The sequence below is a fragment of the Channa argus genome, chromosome 15 (genome assembly GCF_033026475.1).
Source record: "Channa argus isolate prfri chromosome 15, Channa argus male v1.0, whole genome shotgun sequence".
NCBI lineage: Eukaryota > Metazoa > Chordata > Actinopteri > Anabantiformes > Channidae > Channa > Channa argus.
In genome coordinates this window covers 597,201-616,810 of record NC_090211.1, presented here as the reverse complement: position 1 = coordinate 616,810, position 19,610 = coordinate 597,201, and the positions used below count along the sequence as shown (strand labels likewise).

The following is a 19,610-nucleotide window of genomic DNA, read 5'->3' as shown; positions in this document are numbered from 1 at the left end:
AAGAAAGATATTAGAACCTAACCTGCAGTTATCATGTTTAGCTACAGTAAAGTATAATTTGTTGGTCAAGTGCAAGTGTAGTTATTACACCAGCTCTTATACTGTATGGCTAAATCGAGGCAATAGTGACAGAACTGTAAATAGTTGAATTTTACAGTTTACACTTAGAAACTTAGAAATCCGTGATTAAGTCTCATAAAATTATCTGGAATTAACTGGAGTCCTGTGAACATTAGCCTTGTTACAGCAATTAAATGCATAATAAAGGCTGCAGCGGGGGACTTCCCAATATTTTCAGAATATTACGAATAATTCAAGCTGATTTATGGTTGTTTTAAAACCAAGAGAGTTGTATAGAACGTTTATATAACTATAAAATTGCATTGCAACAAAGTATTTTTTGGAAGAATAAAACCAAAATGATATTATTTCCTCAATTCTGGACGAAGTGCGAAACGCGCGTTCCATAAACCGGAAGTTACATTCAAGTCGTTACGTTGTAGTTCATGAGGACGTCAGGCGAGAACCGGCAAACACTAGATTAGGGGAAGAAGAGGGACTAGTGGACGGCGAAAGAAACCCCAATCCACGGAATGAAATACTCTTATGTTTGTTTCTTGAGTTTCTGCTACCACGCACTCAACGGTAATTGGCTTCGAATGTGTTTTGTCAATTTAACGGCAGCGTATGAACCGTTTGGACACAGCCTGTTAATATTAGCTTGCTCGCGGAGTTAGCCGAGAAGTGCTAACCAGTGTTGATGCCGTCTGTTCCTGTTAGCCAGCCACCGTACATTATTTTGTCAACTAGTTAACCCATTTGTTTTTCTTTATTACATTTAATTAATACGCTAAGTATTTGTAATCATTTGACAGGCGTTAGTGCTAACGATTTGGTAAATGTTCCTAAACAAAATGGTTGGCCAAGTTAACTTATCAAAGAATCAGTTGTTCGCTGACGTCGTTAGCAATGATGTAAGCTAAAGCGCTAATGGTTAGCTTACTGTTCAGTTACGCCCAGAGGCCTCACATTTTATGACGACTAACGTCATTTTTATCCGAGGCATATCCAATTTTTGTAAGTAAACCGGTAGGTTTCTCAATTTGCTGGTTAAATTGTCTCCGTCTTTCAGTTGGGACTCAGATTTTGGAAACTCAAATCCATCTTATTAATTAACAGTTACCGTTAGCAAATGTTGCGTTGTTTGGTCTTAAGTTGACTTGTTGAATGGCTGTAGCTGTATTTTCTATCGACGGTTCCTCATTTCTACTTGAGCCAAACGTACAAGATTTGAAGAGTCCTGTAGAATTTCTGCTGTGACTGGATGCTCCAAGGAGAAGAACAATCCTGGTATTATTATTATTTTTTTTTTTACAGTGACCTCAAGTGTGTGAGAGGAAGTGTGTACAAGCACAGTGTGCAAGCAGCTCTCCCTATGTGTGTGACAATGGGGGACATCAGTGACCTGGATCGACAGATAGAGCAGCTCAGACGCTGTGAGCTCATTAAGGAAAATGAAGTCAAAGCACTGTGTGCCAAAGCCAGGTAACACCTCAAATTTGACTTTAATACAAACAAGAAAATCATAGGGTTGTAATGCTTAGTATGTAGAAGTGGGTTTCATCATGATTTGTGACTGGTATTAGATATGTCCTTGCCGGTAGGAGGCAGAAAACGCGTGCAAAGCAGATTGAAATCAGTCCTTATAAAACCTATGCTGTAAAACAAAACAGCACTTTTGGAGGCATGTTTTGGCCATTGTTAGGAATATAAAATGTATATGTATGAATTCAGTATGGTTTTGATCGTAGTCACAAGCAAGTCAGAATGGGGAGCTGGCGTATAGATCTTATTGGACAAAAATATGGACAATAATATGCTTACTCCTTTAATACTTAAGTCAGTTAGGCTTCTCTTATGCCCAGTTACTGAGCTTTTTTTTTTTTTAAATCTACCAATTAGCACATGAAATCATTTTTTAATGTCTATGTTGATGTATTTACAGAGAGATTCTGGTTGAAGAAAGCAATGTCCAGAGAGTAGATTCTCCTGTCACAGTAAGTAATTATTTTATTCATTAAAATGTTTGTTCAGAATTTGAAAATGTTTAATGAGTCTTAAAAGGTTTCTCTGAATTTTCCTCCATAGGTTTGCGGTGATATTCACGGTCAGTTCTATGACCTGAAAGAGCTCTTCAGAGTAAGTTTGTCGATCTTTCACATTGTTTAGTACGAGCCAAGTACTCATTATTTATTAGTTTTGTTCACATTAAATTGTTTGTACTCGTTATGTGCATTGTTAAAGCACAATACACTGAAGTATAAATCCTGCATTTATGGTGTATATAATGATGTTTTTACTTACACATGTTTTAATGCACACACTAACTGCAGCTCAAATAGTTTGAGGTAGATGAAATAATGATGACAATCATTAAATACATTGTCTTAACAAAAGGTTCAAAATACATTTCTGTGTGTTTGTGATTAAAGATTTCTAAATTTTACCACATCTATTTAATAGCTGCAGTTGACTTTAATAGCATTTAGAGAGGTGGTGAGCATGTTCACTTTATCTGCTGGATGCTGGGTTTCTGCTTCATCTAAAACACTGAATATATAGTGATTTCTTTCTCCTAGTAAAACGCATGTTGGTAAAGGCATTGTCTGGCTTGTTGGACATGCCGCTTGGTCAGGTTAGATAGAGGTCCAGTGTAGTGAGAAAGGTTTTTATTATAAGACATTGCTTTTGTAAACCGTTTAATTATTATATATTTTTTCACCTTGCAGGTTGGTGGAGATGTACCAGAAACCAATTATCTCTTCATGGGAGACTTTGTTGATAGGGGATTCTACAGCGTTGAGACTTTTCTTCTTCTGCTAGCTCTTAAGGTACCTGTGATTTATTTTATTTTTTTTTCTTCTGTCCATGCTTAAACACACAAATCATCTGTGTGTTGTTACAAAGTAAGATTAAATGTTATTTATTACTCCATTTTGTCCCCGGTGTAGCAGTGGTCACTTGTGTAAATGTTCTATTCTGACTTGTAAAGCATATTTATTTATATATTTAATTTTGTCACGGATTCAAAGCTAAAGCCTATGTAGCTAATGGAAGCATAATTATATCCGAACTTTATTTTTCACTTTGTTCCTAAGGTACGTTACCCAGATAGAATAACCTTGATCCGAGGAAACCACGAGTCCCGGCAAATCACCCAGGTCTACGGCTTTTATGATGAGTGCCTACGCAAGTACGGCTCAGTCACTGTGTGGAGATACTGCACTGAGATATTTGACTATCTGTCCCTTTCTGCTATTATTGACGGAAAGGTGAGATGCATTGTCTTGTTTGATTTTCATGGCATTGACTAGTAATTCGCTAACTTCACTACTTGATTTTAATGTCATATTTCTAATATCTGGTTGAGTAACTTGTCAGTCTCTTTTTTTTTTTAGCCAGTCCTCCATTTGATTTCATCCATTACTCTGTCTGTCCTTCAGATCTTCTGTGTGCACGGTGGCCTTTCCCCCTCCATTCAGACACTGGACCAGATCCGGACAATTGACAGAAAACAGGAAGTACCACATGATGGGCCCATGTGTGACCTCCTGTGGTCAGACCCTGAAGGTAAGCAGGAAACTTTTTTGACCTTTTTAAATACTGTACTGTTAGGTGACATATCTTTACATTTTTAGAGATAGTGTTTTTCATGATACAGACAAATTGACAGTTGGGGCTATGTTTGGTATATTTAGTCTTGGAAAAGTTAATAAATTTAACAATTGCATTTTCTAGGCCTGCGAACATTTGGAGGTGGGGGCCACTTAAGGTTTTGTAAAAGTTGTGGAACATACTTGCGTGTGCGTCAGTGTTGCGTGTGCTCTGTTGTGTCACCTGAAAATACTCAATTATTTAAGATGTCGCTCAAACATGCCTGTGAAAAACAATTTTATTTTATATACAGCAATCATTTCACAACAGTCTGACCCTAATCCTGATTTCCATTGTCAGAATTAGATCTGTACCTATATACCTGATTAATTTTTTTATTTTTTTTTCCTCTCTCTCCTCTCCCTGCTTTCAGACACAACCGGGTGGGGGGTAAGTCCCAGAGGTGCTGGATACTTGTTTGGTAGCGATGTGGTGGCCCAGTTCAACGCTGCCAATGACATTCACATGATTTGTCGAGCACACCAACTGGTCATGGAGGGCTACAAGTGGCACTTCAATGAGACGGTGCTTACGGTGTGGTCAGCACCCAACTACTGCTACAGGTGGGCAGTCAAACTTGAATGCAGCTGTTTATGTTCTGTTGGGGTTTGTAAAGTCTGAGCTCTAATAATATGGTTTACCCTCTGCGTTGTTATTATTTTTTTGTGTGTTACTGCAAATATGTAAATTCCTCAAACACTTGTGTCTGTCTGGATAATCAGATGTGGCAATGTGGCAGCCATCTTGGAGCTGGATGAGCATCTACAGAGGGAATTCATCATATTCGAGGCAGCACCACAAGAGACCAGAGGCATCCCCTCCAAGAAGCCAGTAGCTGACTATTTCCTGTAAAACCTTTGAGCAGACAGCCATGACATGTTAAATTCTCGGGTACCATTTCCCACCAGCTGCCCTCCATCTTGCTGCTTGACAGTTCTCAGTTTGAACTTGCAGCAATCAGACAAGAAAATCTGCCCAACTTCATGACGCTCCACACACAGCTTTACTTCGTAGAGCTGGATTTTTTTCCATACTGCCCCAAGCCTGACAGTTCATACACTGTGATAGGTTTGGGGTGAGATGGATACTGGGCCCAGGACTGTTGTCACTTCTCTTGATTGATATAAGATGGCCATTTTTTTCCTGCCCTCGGTGTGCTTCCATTTCCATCTGTTGTGCTCCTCTCAGACTCTGTACATACCACACGCTCCCTCCTTGACTTAACCCTCACCACCCTTGTAGTGTCCTTTCATGATGAACATTTATCATGTAGTTTTAGGAACATTCGAAAGGAGTTAGATCTTCTCTTTTTTTTCTAATTGTTTTCTTTCTTTTTTTTTTTGTTCAAAAATATGCAGTTGTTGGAAGTTTCAATTTTACCATACAAGGAATTTTCCTTCAGTGCATTTTTTTTGTTGTTGTATAATTGTTTCTGCCTGGATTAAATGCTAAATGACCTATGCCCCACCACTTTTTGCTCTTATCTTTCTGTTTAACTATTTTTGTTACTATTTAACATACACTGCTGCTCAACACATCACCAGTGCACTCAGTGGGCAGTTCATCAGGTACACCAAGCTTTAACTAAGTCTGTCAAATCTAACAGGCTTTTACTAAACCTCTCTTCATAAAGGTGAAAATGTTTAGTTTGTGTTGAAACTGTCTGGGACATGTTGATCCAACTCTGAAAATTGTTGAAAGCTTCTATTGAACTGTACCGCATTATACCAACTGGTATTTGAACTTTTTGTACTTTAGTCTTATTCATATGAATGACGAAATAAAAACACCTCATTAACACATTTTAACTGGTTGAATGGAACGTAATCATATTCATGGAGGAGAATGTATTAAAGGACTTGTGATGAGACTGTTGGTTAAAGCTTGGTGTATCTAATAAACTGCCAACTAAGCATGAATACCGGAAATGTAGTGACTGAAAATAGGAATCACTACATATATATATATATATATATATATATATATATATATATATATACACACACCATTGTTTCCATCTCTATTCCTTTTAATCTACAAATCTCTGTAGGTCTGTCAATTTTTGATATTGTGAGAATAAAGTTTTTGTATCAATGCAGATTAATTTTCAGGTGTGATTTAGTGACCTGTGCTACTGTTACACATCAAAGTTATTTAGCCTAACAGTTGGTCGTTGTTTGATTAAACTGGGTTTGATACTGAAAGACACGTGACATGTTCTTAAACTTTCCACTCCTGTAAATGGCAAGATGGTCAAAAAAATACCACTGTCCTATAAAGCAATATGTGGTTTGTTTTTAAAGTAGAACAGGTCTCTAAAGACGAAAAGTGAGGTTGTTGACAGTTGCTCATTTGGGAAAATGTGAGAAGACAAAGTGAAAGAGCAACACTGGTCTCATTCTCACTGTTGCTGACAGTGACGTACTTTTAATACCAGCTTTTCCATTGGAGCTGCTTTAAAGGGCCAACAGACAACACTGGTTGCAACTAATCCGGTTGCTTTAGATGAAAATTGTCAACCACTCCCTGCAGACTGTGTTTTGTAGGTTTAACTTGAATTTCATAAATCACCAAATGATTCACCTACACCTTGTAAACCATAATAGTGAATACATTTTAGATATTTACACATGTATAAAAAGTTATTCAGACCCTTAATGAGGTAATTTGCAGAAGCCTCTTTGGCAGCATCTACAGCTTTGTCTTCTTGGGCAAATCTCTACAAGCTTCTTACACCAGGATTTCGGCAGTTTATCTCTTTCTTCCTGATGTATCCTCTCAAGCTCAGTGAAGTGTCCGAATGATAATCCCCAGTTTTGAGTCTGAGCTTTGGTCATTTATCTCACTGAGATCTACAGACTTGGCCCGCATGCATTGTATTGTCTTGACCACCAGTCCGAATTGCGGGACTTTTTGTGCACAAGTCTGGTTTCTTAAACTAGGCCCTGACAATTAAAGGTGCCACAGGTGATCATCAGGCGACTTTTGGAAGCATTTGAAAGATAAGCACAATAGTGACTTAAGAGACGCCACCTCTGAACAGACCACTAAGCAGCTCCTACACAGATAGAACACGCAAGGTCACCGTGTGCTGTCTGACTCGTTTTATTGGTAGTTTTTCAAGATCAACCAATTCCTCTCCCCTCCCGCTTCCAGAATAAATTGGTAGTCACAAAAAAAAAAAAAAAAAACAGGAAGCACCCGGAAACCCAACAGAAAAACCCTTTCTTCAGCATACACCCACGCAGAATAGGGGCTTGTAGTTCGAGAGATTAAGCTCAGACTAACAGGTAAACGTTGCATTATTTCTTCCTTATTTAAGGTTCCTTGATTTGCCAAGCGCTAATTTAACGTTAGTTCCGGGGAAGGAGTAGCATGGCGTCACGGACCAGACTGTTGTCGTTAAATGACAGATAAAATAAGAATCGACACAAAAAGTCGCTGTGTAACGTTAGTTGCGTGTTCGTCCGCTTACATCAACACCACATCCATTAGACAACGTAAAGGGTTTTTTGCGTTTATTAACACTAGTAAACATCGTCTGATGTGCGAACTTAAAAACAGTTATTTACCGCCGGTTTACAGTCTGTGGCTGCACGCGCTTTTGACACTCGTGAGTTCGCCGGATGGCACCGTGACAACACCGAAGCACTAGTTAGCTGTTACTTTTCCTAACGAGTCAACATCCTGCGAAGCCGTAAAATCTCTACATAGCTAAATTCAAACAGACGCTTCTTCCAACTGCGGAATAAACCTCAGGCGCGTGCTGAAAAAACACAGACTGAGAAAGCTCCGCGTGGCCTTTTTGAGTTAGTGTTTTTAATTCTTGAATACACTGTTTCATAGCTGGACGAGCGTGATTTTTTTTTTTTTAGCCATTAGCTAATGGCTTTTTATTTTTAATTTTTTTTTAAATTTATTTTAGTCCTTGCATGACGCCATTGTTTTCTGCTGAGTCATTTACATAGGCCACATCGGTCTGAATGGGAAACAGTCAACAACTGTGTAATTCCATGAATGTGCGCTTGATTCACTCAGTTTGGCTGAAAGAACCGCTAAACTCTTAAAGAAGACCAAGCATTTGCCTGTTACAGCACGGTGGGCTGTTTGCTCCCCCTCCCCCCATTAAGTTGCCATATTTGAAAGCTGAGAGTGGATTCTGCATGTGTTCCAGGTGAAAGGATGGAAACCCAGAGCCAGGTTGTGGACAGGTTGCGCTCAGCGTTTCTTTCAGGCGTCACAATGCCTGAGCAATTTCGTCGGACACAGCTGACCAAGCTTATGTCCATGATCAAAGACAACGAGGAACAGATATTAAGTGCGTTGCACAAAGACCTTGCAAAGGTACTATGCCAATGCATCACCACACACAGACGGACCAGATATTTCTCTAATACTTTCACCCAACCAAACCCAAATTCCAAGCCAGTTGTCTGTTCAGTCAACCAGACTCTATTGCATTCCAACATTTTTAAAGTTTGTTACTACAACAACAAACACTTAAACCACAGTCCGATGCACAGTATGGTACATTGTCTGCTACATTTCAATGAGCTCCAACGTCCTTTTCTCACTGCTGCTCTTTACATCAGCCAAAGTTTGAGGCCATCGTGTCTGAGGTTGACATGGTGATCAACGAGCTGCACTATGCCATCGCCAACTTCAAAAGCTGGATGCAGCCAGAGTACGTCAACAAAAGCCTGGTAGGTTCAAATCAGATGATCTAGATTAGATGTTTCATATGTTTTTTTTTTTTATCCTCCTCTCCATTAAGTCGTTGACAAAGGCTCATGAATTGCTAATTTGTATTCTTCTGTGTACCACAATTTAAAATGTGTAATTGAACACAAGTAGTAGTCATGTTAAGGACTTTGCACTAAGAATTAAGTTCATAAAAAAACAAATAACTTTCTGCCCTTGATCCCGTGGTCTTTCACCACAAACTCAATGAAACAACCTTTAATTTAAACCCAATTTCATCTGTGCGATTACCTGATGATGGTCGCACACACTTCCTAAATGAAATAAATCCATCTGATGTGTTGTTTCTGCACTAACTGGCTGCTGTTCTCCTTCAGCCAGTAGCACTCACAAAAAACCTGACCAGCTATCCAACGTGTGTTTATTAAGTGTATTTACCTAATAACTAAAATGATCCAAATTGCGTTATCTTCCAATATTCATCTGGATTGAGGAATTTTCAGTCTTTGCCCATTTTAACCAGATGAATACGGGAAATTAGGCTATGGTGGGCTGCAACAGGCCACACAATAAACGGAAAGCACAGCTGATTCTCCAACTGCTATGGTTGTCGAAGAGGTGACATTAGTACTTAAGAACTGAGTCATCTTTCCAGACAGATCCACACATGCTCCAAGGGTCTAGGTGAGATCAGACTGAAATGTCCCTTCATCGTGTTAATGTGATTGTGGAAAAATATGAGGACAATTGCACACAGTGGCGTCATGCACTGGCTTTTTATTTTTTATTTTTTTTTATACCTATGTTTTGCCTTAAAGTCTCGAGTCTCCACTTTGTCCACTGTGTCATTTGCATCATTTTCCACAGTTTTAAAACTACAGTCCTCAACTGCTAGAAAAACCCATCGCTAGTTTGTGCTTAGTGGTTCTATAATACGAAGACATATTCCTGGGCCATAGTTTTCCAAGAAGTAAACTACGAGAACTAGCTTCTCTCCATTGGCTTCCCATAAAATATAGAATCGATTTTTAAAACCCTGTTTCTTACATGTAAAGCTCTGAACAGTCAGATAGATAGATAGATGTATAAAAAACAACCTCATAGCACCATATCGTCCCAGTAGACCACTTCAGGTTTAAAGTTGGAGTGTTTGCTCCTAGGTTAGCATTCAGTGCAATTCTTAGGAGGGAGTCAGATGCTTGATTAAATTCAAGCCCTAGATGACAGTGAGCACACCCAGCTCGTCCAAAAGACATCACTTTATCTACTGGCTGATTGTCCCTCTTGATAAGGAGTTAACTTGAACTTGAAAGTTTGGTTCACTTGGATTAAAACAACTTCAGGAACAGCTCTCTGCATGGCCACTATCAACACGAAAAATTGTTGCAGCAACAAACCTGAGAGGTTATAATTTTTTTTTGTTTGTTTGTAAACTGTAAACCTTTCCTTTTACGCCAAGCACAGTTGGGGCCCTTAGTTTATGCTTTGAATTAAAGTAAATCTGTTTATGAATTATCTGGTCTTGCTCTGAGCTGTTTCTCAGGTTTATGTAAAAATAAAAATCAAAAAAATTAAATCTGTTGCTATAACTTCTGACATGTCACTTTTCAGGCCACAAAGCTAGACGACTGTTTTGTACGGAGGGAACCATTAGGAGTCGTGTTAATCATTGGAGCGTGGAACTACCCCCTGCAGCTCATTTTCTTACCTATGATTGGAGCCATTGCTGCAGGTGCCATTTACTGCAACGATCTTTAAAAGAAATATATTATTTTAATCAAATTACACAATTAAATGATTATTGCATGAAACCAGCTGTTCTTTAGTCCCACGTGTCATGTGACAGCAAAAGTTTAATTAAGTTGGGTTAATGGGTTAAGGAACCACCATTTGGACTCATAACATCAACACTTGAAATGTGCAATGTAACTGTCAGCTCAGTCAGGCTTAACTGTCTCAATCTAGGAAACTGTGTGGTCCTCAAGCCTTCCGAGGTCAGTGCTGCCACAGAGAGTCTAATAGCAGAACTTGTCCCCAAGTATCTTTCTAAGGTAAAGTGGTTTAAGTTTACTATTGGCAGCTGTTAGTCTTGAAGTTCACAAGTTCTCAGTAGTGATCCATAGGTTGAAACACTAACCTGAACACTCTTAACTGATGGAAACAGTAATACACAATATGTGAGGGGTTGTTGAACTATATTGGCCATATCACAGTACAGTGCTCAGCACAGTTCAGACTCTTGACTGGTCTCTTTAATTTTCCAGGACTGTTATGCAGTTGTTCGTGGTGGAGCAGAGGAGACAAAAGCACTCTTGCGGAATCACTTTGACCACATCTTCTACACGGGTACTGGCCTCAGGATCAAATGCGTGCTGGTGCATTTTACATGCCAACACATGGCATATTGCCCTTTTTAACTTATCCTGAGACGTAAAGTTTAGGAATTTATCTAGGACACAAGCAAGACCCAAAGCATCACTCTGCTTAAAGATGGGAGTTTGACAAAGCTTAGTTTGAAAGTTTGTCCTGTGTAGCTGCAGACCCTAGATCCATATGCTGTAGCCGGACACGGACCTTTCTATTTATTGATACATCACTTATGAATTCAGGGGTGTGAAAGTTTAAAATGGACTTATCAAGAATTGATTGAGAAGAAAAAAGGAGGTAAATAAATATACATGCATACAATTTTTATTTTGAGCCACTGCTCAGTACTTAGTGTGCAACTTAGTCCAGTTAAGTGGCCTCCCGTTGTGATTAAAATGATTGATCTGCAGTCTTGAGCAATCACTTAAGAAAATGAAAAGGTCAATAACGTAGTGTTAAAATGCATCACTCCATAGCAAGATTAAAAACTAGTAGCAAGATTTTCATGAACTGTAGAGACTAGGACTTATCATATTGACTGTGGTCCCTAAAAATTTGCCCCCTTCTAGGTTCTCAGGCTGTGGCCCGCACAATCCTGCAGGCAGCTGCGCTCAACCTGACGCCTGTGACGTTGGAGCTGGGTGGCAAGTGTCCGTGCTTCATATATGGACGCGTGAACATTGCTGCCGCTGCTCACCGCCTGGTGTGGGCAAAGTTTTTCAACATGGGCCAGAGCTGTGTGGCACCGGACTACGTGCTGTGTTCGCCAGCCACGCGGGAGGCTCTGCTGCCTGAACTGCGCAAGACCCTAGAGGAATTCTATGGCAAGGAGCCTCAAAAGTGCCCTGATGTGTCTCGCATTGTGTCGCTCCGACACTATACGCGCTTGATGGAACTGCTGGGGAAAACAAAGGGAAGGGTTGTCATAGGTGGAGAGAGCAACCAGGAGGACAAGTTCATAGGTTGGTGTGGAATCGGGTAAATGATTACACTAATGGCAATCTTGTAATTACTGGGTGGATTCTGGTTACAAGAACTTTTTTTTTAAATTTAATGATATTACACCTGCTTTGTTTATGCCTCAGCTCCCACAGTAGTGGTGGATGTACTTGAAGATGATGCTCTAATGCAGGAGGAGATCTTCGGCCCCATACTGCCCATCCTCACTGTCGAGTCTCTGGAAGATGGAATAGCCCTCATCAACCATAAAGAGAAGCCACTGGCTCTCTATGTCTTCTCTGATGAGACCTCTGTAAGAAGCCACAGCCTCCTGCCTCACAGCAGTATCATATATTGTGGTGTTGGCTCATGTTGTATTTCTTTTCTCTAAGGTGGTGGACACCGTACTGGAAAACACAAGCAGTGGTGGGTTCTGCTCCAATGATGGGATTGTCCACATGACTCTGCCAGGGCTGCCGTTTGGAGGTGTAGGTAGGTGTCACCCTGATCAAAAACTTGTTCCCAGGTCACTACTGTTAGATTACAATAGCTGTAAAAAGTATTTGGACCCTGCAGAGTGTGTTTATTGTGTTGGTTGATTATACTATCGCACTACTTATAAGAACGTTTTTTCTGTTGAAGTCATCTTGTAATTTTTTCGCTCTGGTTTCATCACGTCAAGTTTCAGTTGGTGGGAAATAAAAACCGCCTCAGCAGCACTAGATGTAGTTTTGTATGTGTTGGCTTTCTTGTTGTTTTTGACCCCGTTAATGTGAACAATTTGCTCCCAGTAGTGCTTGTAGACTCCTAGCGTGTTTTCCAACCTACTTTGACTAGTTCAATCCAATCAAAGTGTGGTTTCTTTAGGCAGGTCTGAACACTGCAACGACTCTTGGGTGCAAACCAAAACGTCTACATAGAAACACAGGATTTAGTTTGAGAATGGGACTTTTCTGGTCCACGGCAGGTTTCTGATTTATATTGGGTTGACAGCTCATCTCCAAAGTCTAAAGTGGTGCAGCGTTTAGCAATCTGCTGATTTTGGTGGATTATTTGGATTGTCGTCATATTTAGAGCAAATGCCACTAGTATAGTTGATCTTTCATAGCACCAGGATTATTTTTATTTATTTCTTCCCTGTTTTCTTCTCTGTGCGAGGTCCATTTCACTATTGAGCAGACAAGACTATAATTAACTTGTATTGTTCTGTCAAATAAAAATCAAAGGTATTGGACAAAACTTAAAAGCTACTTCACCGAGACCACTTTATATTATACTTTCCTCATCCAGGCGCCAGTGGTTGGGGTAATTATCATGGCCGCTGGGGCTTTGAGACGTTCAGCCACCAGCGGGCCTGCATGCTGCGGGGCTGGGCTTTGGAGCGATTAAATGGACTGCGTTACCCACCATACACTGAAGATAAACTGAGCTGGCTGCGTTGGACCACGTCGTCCAAGACCAGCTGCTCCATAATGTGATGACAGCTGGGAGTTTGTCTGTGTGAGAAGTACTTTTATACCGTAGACATGAGAATGAACGTTGAATGAAAATATTTTTAGTCACGTTGTATTTGTATGCTAGTTTTTTGTCTTTTCAGTTCATCTTCTAAATAAGACTTTTATAAAACTTAAGTCTAGTTTTATGTCTTGGATATATTACTGTAATTTCTCAACTATGTAAAAATATTCTGTTATTTTTCACTGTTCTGTTCCGTAGTTTGCACATTATGTACAAAGGTAAATTTTTATTAATCAACTAATAGTGGTGGCATTTAAGACTGTTTATGTGTTAGCTTTTACCTGCTTGCCAACAAATATTTAACAAGTTTTTAAAAAAAAAAAAAAAGTGAATGGAAATATATTAAATAAAATTGAAAATATGAAAGCTTTCCTTTGTTTTGTTTTTTTATTAAAGCCAGTCACCTGTATTTATTTGAGTCCTTACAGGTTACCAATGGTCTGTGCTGGCTGTCTTGTCACCTTGACTTTATTCTCACTCTAGATTAACATTTTTAGCTGTTAGATTAAACTGAGAAATAAAGAAGCCACAGCAATAATTGCTGAACTTGTTTAATTCAGTTGGCCAGTCCAAGCAAGCCAGTCATGCACAGAAGTGGATGAAATTATTACCCTTTAACCAAAGAAGCAATTTTATCTAAAAGCTAAAAAGGTAGATTCTTTCATAAAATCTGACTTAATCTGTCTATTCAAAAATTAATATGAAGGCCAAACCAAACAGCCTGACTATTTTTCTCCTAATAGGCCGATTAGAATATTGCAGGCAGGTGACGGTAACTATAGGAAAGTTTTGAATATTTCTGTAATCAAATTATTTGTACTAATTTTCATGTTTTTAAAATATTACTATGGTCAGTTTTTAGGTTTGTTTTTTCAATTTATTTTTGGTTAAGACAACTGTCCATATCCATACGTATTTTCTAACTTGGTCACTTAAAGGACATTTCCAATATTAAATTCTCTACAGAGAGCTAATAGCATCATTAGAGGTTGTCAGCTCTGTTTGATCTGCATGTGTCGCCTTAAATCATCCAGGACGTAGTCAGAATATGAAATGCCCCCATCATTAAATAACTGCAGCAGTAACAGCAGTTACTGCTATTCAGGTAATCTATTGTGGATAATTAACGCATAGGCCATGTTTTGTAAATTGGTCACAACTTTTATTACAAATATGAATATTCAAAAACGGGTCAAACAAGTTCCTCTCGAGTGGACATACATGCAGCAATGATGTACAGAACAAGATGGTTCGATAATCTTAACGGCCTTCCCCTAAACTTGTACAGTCAAAAAAGTAAAGGCGACTAATAACTGCAGACTGTCATTATGCATAATTTCTTTAAGCTTCATTTAATAGAATGTAGAAATTAGCTATTTACATAAAACTTTAATTATAATTTAAACTAGTATTCATTTCACTCCGTATGAAGTGAATGTTCTGTTCAAGGTGTTCAAAACTTTAAAAAGACTGCGTTCTAGTGTTCATGGCTCACGTTTGTATGAGGAGGGGGGATTTGTCCCTGGGGAGGACTGATCAGGGGCTAGAGAATCTGGTCTTGGAGAGGAACTGGCTGCTGCTGCTGCCGGCTCTTTCTGCACCAGCTCTGGCTCATCCTGGCCTGCCTGGGGTGGGTGGACTAGGACTTTGTCTATGAGACCGAAGTCCTGAGCCTCCATGGGGCTCATGTAACGATCCCTTTCCATCACGCCATCTAAATAGATAAAAGGAGGAAAAAAGAATTGTCATTAATATCAAGTCTATGGCAAGTTTGACAAGAAAGCTGAGAGGCAAGGATAATAATTTGAACTGGTATTGGGCCTAAATGTGTTTGTAAAGCTAAAAGACAACCAACTGCAGAATTGTGCAATGGTTTTCTGTGGGTTCATCATATTAAATATTTATTAATTTATTTTTTACCAGAAAAAAAAAGGTGACAAGCTGATGCAAGGCTTTCTTTATGCCCAACACGAATCCTAAACAGCAGTGCAGTTAAGGATAACTAATAATAAAAACCAGTAATTTTCTAAATTATTGGTATTTTTTTTAACAATCTCCATAAAGACAAACATACAACGAACTGTCTATTGACAATTATCATCTGTTAGTCTGCAACCTGGACTAACATGTTTGTGCTGTATAAACATTAGGACCCTGTTTTCTTAATCCCTTCACTTTGCAGTTTGGAATGAAGAAACCGGTCACCCAGCGCAGTGAAATGTCTGGATACAATCCTTTGAAAAGGTTTTGGTAAGAAACATGGGTCTATAGCACTGATGTTGAAGTTAATCCAGGTTACAGACCTAAGTAAGGACAATTCATTGTTTATTTGGAGTACTGTGTATAGTAAAAAGAAAAAAATGTGCTGAAAATGATTTAAATAAGCGATGTTATCTTTCTGAGGTGTCTTCAGATTTTTAAGTTGAGTAGAAATGCCATAACAATTGTGGACATCAACTTCAAATCTGCTGAAAGGTTCTCAACTTACACCATTGTAGACTCTGTGTCTGCAATAGGAAATTATATATGCTATTTGTTACATGTGTCAGTCATAAAGTACATGTAATGTCAGTATTAACACTCAGTGTCAGTAAATGAAAAAATGTGATTTTAAAAAAAGTGTTGTAATGATGCTGTTGCATCCTCAACATCACATAACAAGGGTTTTAGATGAAGAGCTGAGAAAACCTACCAATGGTTTCCAGCGGTTGCCCAGTGTGCTTGGCATAGATGTTATTGATCTGTCTTTTTAGCTTCATGATCTCCTCAGCCTGGATGGCAATATCCGTGGCCTGACCCTGAACACACAGAAATATAAATGTTTGTTCAATGGTACAGGGGAAACAATCATATTTAAAACCTAACCAACTTTTCCCAGCTGTCACACTCTGTGGTTGATTTCCACATCAGCACCAGTGGATCTAGAGAGACCACCTACCCTAGCCCCTCCTGAAGGCTGGTGAACCATGATGCGGGCGTTGGGTAGAGAATGCCTCATTCCCGTTGTTCCTGCTGCAAGGAGCAAGCTTCCCATGCTGGCTGCCTGGCCAACACACCAGGTGGAGATAGGATTAAGGATGTACTGCATGGTGTCATAAATGGCCAGGCCTGCTGTCACCACACCACCTAGGAAGGCAGAGAGGAGGCTGAATGTATAGGCCATCATTAAACTCTAATACTCCAGTCTAATTAAATGTTAAAAAGAAAAAAGGGAAAACAAAAGGGAGGGAAAACACTAAAATGAAAAAAAAAAATGAATTTGTCCAGTTGACCCTGGGAGCATCTTTGGAGTGACCATGACCCAATAACTAAAACTTTCCACAACTGTTTTATCTTAAAGGATAACTTTGGCCATTTCTACATACAGTATATTGTACATATATATAATTCTCAATTTCATACAGATACAAACCAACAATGAATTGCTATATCCATATTAATGTCAGTCGGTCTACACCAAGATTAGCTTATTCATTAGCATTCATTATCATTCTATAGACTGTTGTTGTCCAAAAACAATTTAATGCACATCAACCAGATACACCAATCCAGTAGGAGACAGATTTCATACCAAAACACATGGGCTAAATAGGAAAAATAGAAAAAACATGACTTAACATGTTTTACGTTTTAAGGGATCTCATGCATGTGCATTTGAAACTTGTTTGCTTAAGACCACTGTAAAAAGTAAAGAAAATATATTTTTTTAAGAAGATCTTAACCTGGCATTTTGGAACGAAGAAACCTGTCACCCAGTGGAGCCCTTTGTCCTTCTAATGTCTTTTTGGTCTGTGTTGTCTAAAGCACTGCCTTTGAAGTTAGGAAGAAAGGGCCCCCAGCATCTGATCATAATGCCACATTTTGTAATGACAACTATAAACCCCCTTAAACCTCCCATAAAGACACTATATAGAGAACCATTGAGCTTCATTGTCTGAAGACACTGAATGGGAGCACAAGCACTTTGTCATTTTTTCGGTGTCTGCATGGGGAATGTGGAAAATGCCATTAATGAAAGACCAAATTATCCTTTAAAATTACATTTTTAGATACTCAACTTAGCAAAGAGTCAATTTTTGTAGACCACAGAGCTGCAACTTCGACACAAAGGTAGCCCTTGGTGGCTGGGCAAGACCATACGTGGTGCGGTGGGATTCAATCCCGCGGCGTTCTGCATCCCACCCAATGTTCTACCCATTAAGCCAGCAGGCCCCCCTCTTACCACTCACAACCAGCAACAGCTGATTTCATTCAACCCAGGCCCCTTTAACACTTGCTAAATGTCCTACTAATGAAACCTACCTGCTGATCTCCTTTTTGTTGAGGACTAACTGCAAAGTAAAGTGATACTGTGCTGGTTTACAACACCTTACATCAGTCTCCTGTAGTATTCACTTACCAGGACTGTTGATGTACATGTGAATAGTTTTGTTGTTGCTTTCTGACTGTAGGAAGAGCAGCTGGGCAATAACCAGACTGGCTACAGAGTCATCAATCTAAGCAGACAGGAGAGAAAAATGTGTGAGGGGAAACAGTTTCCTCTAAATGCATCTAAACATACAGAAGTAAACTTACAGGACCCATTACACAAATGATTCTCTCCCTCAAGAGACGAGAATAGATGTCATATGCTCGTTCTCCTCTCCCCTGAAAAACAACAAAGAATTCTGTATTTTTTTTTTTTTTTTGTTATATCACAACAACAAATCAACTACATCTAGTTAAAAAACTAAAGAGCTTCAAGGAATCCTATTAGTTTGTGTTTGTCTCCCAGTGAAGACAATCACTGCTGGCACACAACTAAAATTCCCCTTGTTGTGTCATTTTCAAAATTAAAGGCCGACCTTCAACCTCAGATTAAAATTAGATTAAATCTAAAATATAGTATAGGCTATGTTATTATGGTAATCTATTTGTGCATATAGAGTACCTGTACAAAAAATAACCTTTACAGTTTTTTATTTTAACATAAAATTGTTAGAAGCATGCTGTGTGACTTCAACCAAATAAACAATTTGCCAAGATATATGTAAAGCTGTTTTACAACTATTCACACTTTATTTAACAGGTCAGTATGATGATTGGGTATAAAGTGCGGATCTAAGAGAATGGACACACTAGAAAAATTAAAACATTTGCACTTACTGATGGAGAATCACCAAGTAACAAATAAATACTCATATCATATATCAAGTGTTGCCAAGTACTGTTTCCAGTAAATGGTCTGTTTAAATTGCACCTTTATCCAAAGCACTTCACAGTGTTGCTTCTCACTCACACACAATCATTTTACTCACTGTCTGCTCCACAACTATTGGTATAAGAGGACTCTTCCACACAGGACTGTGGTGGATGGACCTGCTGTGTTTCAACGTCAGCTGTCCGATGTGTAACACCCTCTAAGACAACGACATGCAGAAAATTAATTTTTCTTCCGTTTACAAATTTTGCTATTTAATCACACAATGTTTGCAAAGGCACAATAAAATCATACATTTTTAAAAATAGGTTTCAATTAACTTTTAATCTTCTTTCATATGACAATACCTGTAAATATAGCTAGTAATATATCAATTTCAAATTTCAAATCGGTGCAACCCTACATAAGTATTTTCTATGTAAGACATCGCAAAAAAATGATTATGACAACATTGCAACAGAACACAAACTTACATTCATTCAAAATCTATGCATCCAGATTTATGTGTATTTAATGTTTATTGATATAAAATGTTCTCTTTTATTTATACGAATACAACGGCTCATGTCAAATTGAGAATATGGAAAAGGACAAACACAAGTTTTGTCTCTTGTGTCTCTGTTTAAGAAAAGTATCAGTAACGTGACAATACGTAGCAACCTACGTGTAAGCTACTAGCTTGCAGGTTAAGACGACTATCTACCTACTAGCTAACACGCTTAATGCGACAAGAAAAAAATTAAAATAACCACATATTTTATATACAACAATTTTTAAAGTATGTCCCGCGTTGACAAGGTTCAAAAACTGCTGGGTGTACTCACTCGTAACAGCATTTTTAAGTATTTTAGGTTTAAACCCCCTCTGTCTGACTTAGCTCCAGCACTGCACAATTTGACCTCTGAACTTTTTTCTTCTTCTTAACAAATAGAGCGTGAGCATCTCCTTAGCGCCATCTAGCTGACGGTTCGATGTACTCTCTATAGAGTAAAGGCGGTGGTGCTCTTCACATTTGTGTGTTGTTCGGGTCTGTGTTTTTAATGTTTGCTAGAAGAAAAATTACGCAATTGATTAATTTTTTTCAGACTCATGGGCCTTGGTTCATTTCCTGTGAAGAATAAAAACATAAAAAATAAATTTATAGGCTGCTCACTGTACACCCCTGACAAAC

General features: G+C 38.8%; 3 protein-coding genes across 4 annotated transcripts; 2 read left to right on the top strand and 1 right to left on the bottom strand.

The window, feature by feature from the left end:
• The first annotated feature begins 486 nt into the window (after positions 1 to 486).
• On the top strand, positions 487 to 5,582 carry LOC137100550 (serine/threonine-protein phosphatase 4 catalytic subunit B). Its single transcript, XM_067478430.1, has 9 exons — positions 487 to 645; positions 1,378 to 1,545; positions 2,006 to 2,057; positions 2,149 to 2,199; positions 2,790 to 2,891; positions 3,159 to 3,332; positions 3,504 to 3,630; positions 4,088 to 4,277; positions 4,437 to 5,582. The coding sequence occupies exons 2-9, from the start codon at positions 1,436 to 1,438 to the stop codon at positions 4,564 to 4,566; spliced, it is 936 nt and encodes a 311-aa protein (XP_067334531.1). The 5' UTR covers positions 487 to 645; positions 1,378 to 1,435; the 3' UTR covers positions 4,567 to 5,582.
• Positions 5,583 to 6,853: 1,271 nt separating this feature from the next.
• On the top strand, positions 6,854 to 13,605 carry aldh3b1 (aldehyde dehydrogenase 3 family, member B1). 2 transcript variants are annotated; one of them, XM_067478426.1, is made up of 10 exons: positions 6,854 to 7,004; positions 7,889 to 8,058; positions 8,307 to 8,417; positions 10,027 to 10,147; positions 10,381 to 10,466; positions 10,680 to 10,761; positions 11,352 to 11,744; positions 11,868 to 12,034; positions 12,114 to 12,213; positions 13,012 to 13,605. In XM_067478426.1, the coding sequence occupies exons 2-10, from the start codon at positions 7,897 to 7,899 to the stop codon at positions 13,197 to 13,199; spliced, it is 1,410 nt and encodes a 469-aa protein (XP_067334527.1). In that variant the 5' UTR covers positions 6,854 to 7,004; positions 7,889 to 7,896; the 3' UTR covers positions 13,200 to 13,605. The 2 variants fall into 2 exon arrangements, with proteins under 2 accessions (XP_067334527.1, XP_067334528.1); XM_067478427.1 differs by lacking the exons at positions 10,027 to 10,147; positions 10,381 to 10,466.
• Positions 13,606 to 14,379: 774 nt separating this feature from the next.
• On the bottom strand, positions 14,380 to 19,410 carry clpp (caseinolytic mitochondrial matrix peptidase proteolytic subunit). Its single transcript, XM_067478428.1, has 7 exons — positions 19,264 to 19,410; positions 18,537 to 18,638; positions 17,815 to 17,886; positions 17,639 to 17,735; positions 16,178 to 16,365; positions 15,932 to 16,037; positions 14,380 to 14,953 (listed from the first exon to the last, which is right to left on the bottom strand). The coding sequence occupies exons 1-7, from the start codon at positions 19,273 to 19,275 to the stop codon at positions 14,724 to 14,726; spliced, it is 807 nt and encodes a 268-aa protein (XP_067334529.1). The 5' UTR covers positions 19,276 to 19,410; the 3' UTR covers positions 14,380 to 14,723.
• Between the last annotated feature and the right edge of the window lie 200 nt (positions 19,411 to 19,610).

Coding starts and splice junctions, on each gene's coding strand:
- LOC137100550 (XM_067478430.1), top strand. CDS start 1,436: ATGTGTGTGACAATGGGGGACATCAGTGACCTGGATCGACAGATAGAG. Junction 2,200..2,789: donor ACCTGAAAGAGCTCTTCAGA/GTAAGTTTGTCG, acceptor TTCACCTTGCAG/GTTGGTGGAGATGTACCAGA. Junction 3,631..4,087: donor CCTGTGGTCAGACCCTGAAG/GTAAGCAGGAAA, acceptor CCCTGCTTTCAG/ACACAACCGGGTGGGGGGTA.
- aldh3b1 (XM_067478426.1), top strand. CDS start 7,897: ATGGAAACCCAGAGCCAGGTTGTGGACAGGTTGCGCTCAGCGTTTCTT. Junction 8,418..10,026: donor AGTACGTCAACAAAAGCCTG/GTAGGTTCAAAT, acceptor GTCACTTTTCAG/GCCACAAAGCTAGACGACTG. Junction 11,745..11,867: donor CCAGGAGGACAAGTTCATAG/GTTGGTGTGGAA, acceptor TTTATGCCTCAG/CTCCCACAGTAGTGGTGGAT.
- clpp (XM_067478428.1), bottom strand. Junction 17,887..18,536: donor CAATAGTTGTGGAGCAGACA/GTGAGTAAAATG, acceptor GTTGTTTTTCAG/GGGAGAGGAGAACGAGCATA. Junction 17,736..17,814: donor TCATTTGTGTAATGGGTCCT/GTAAGTTTACTT, acceptor CTGTCTGCTTAG/ATTGATGACTCTGTAGCCAG.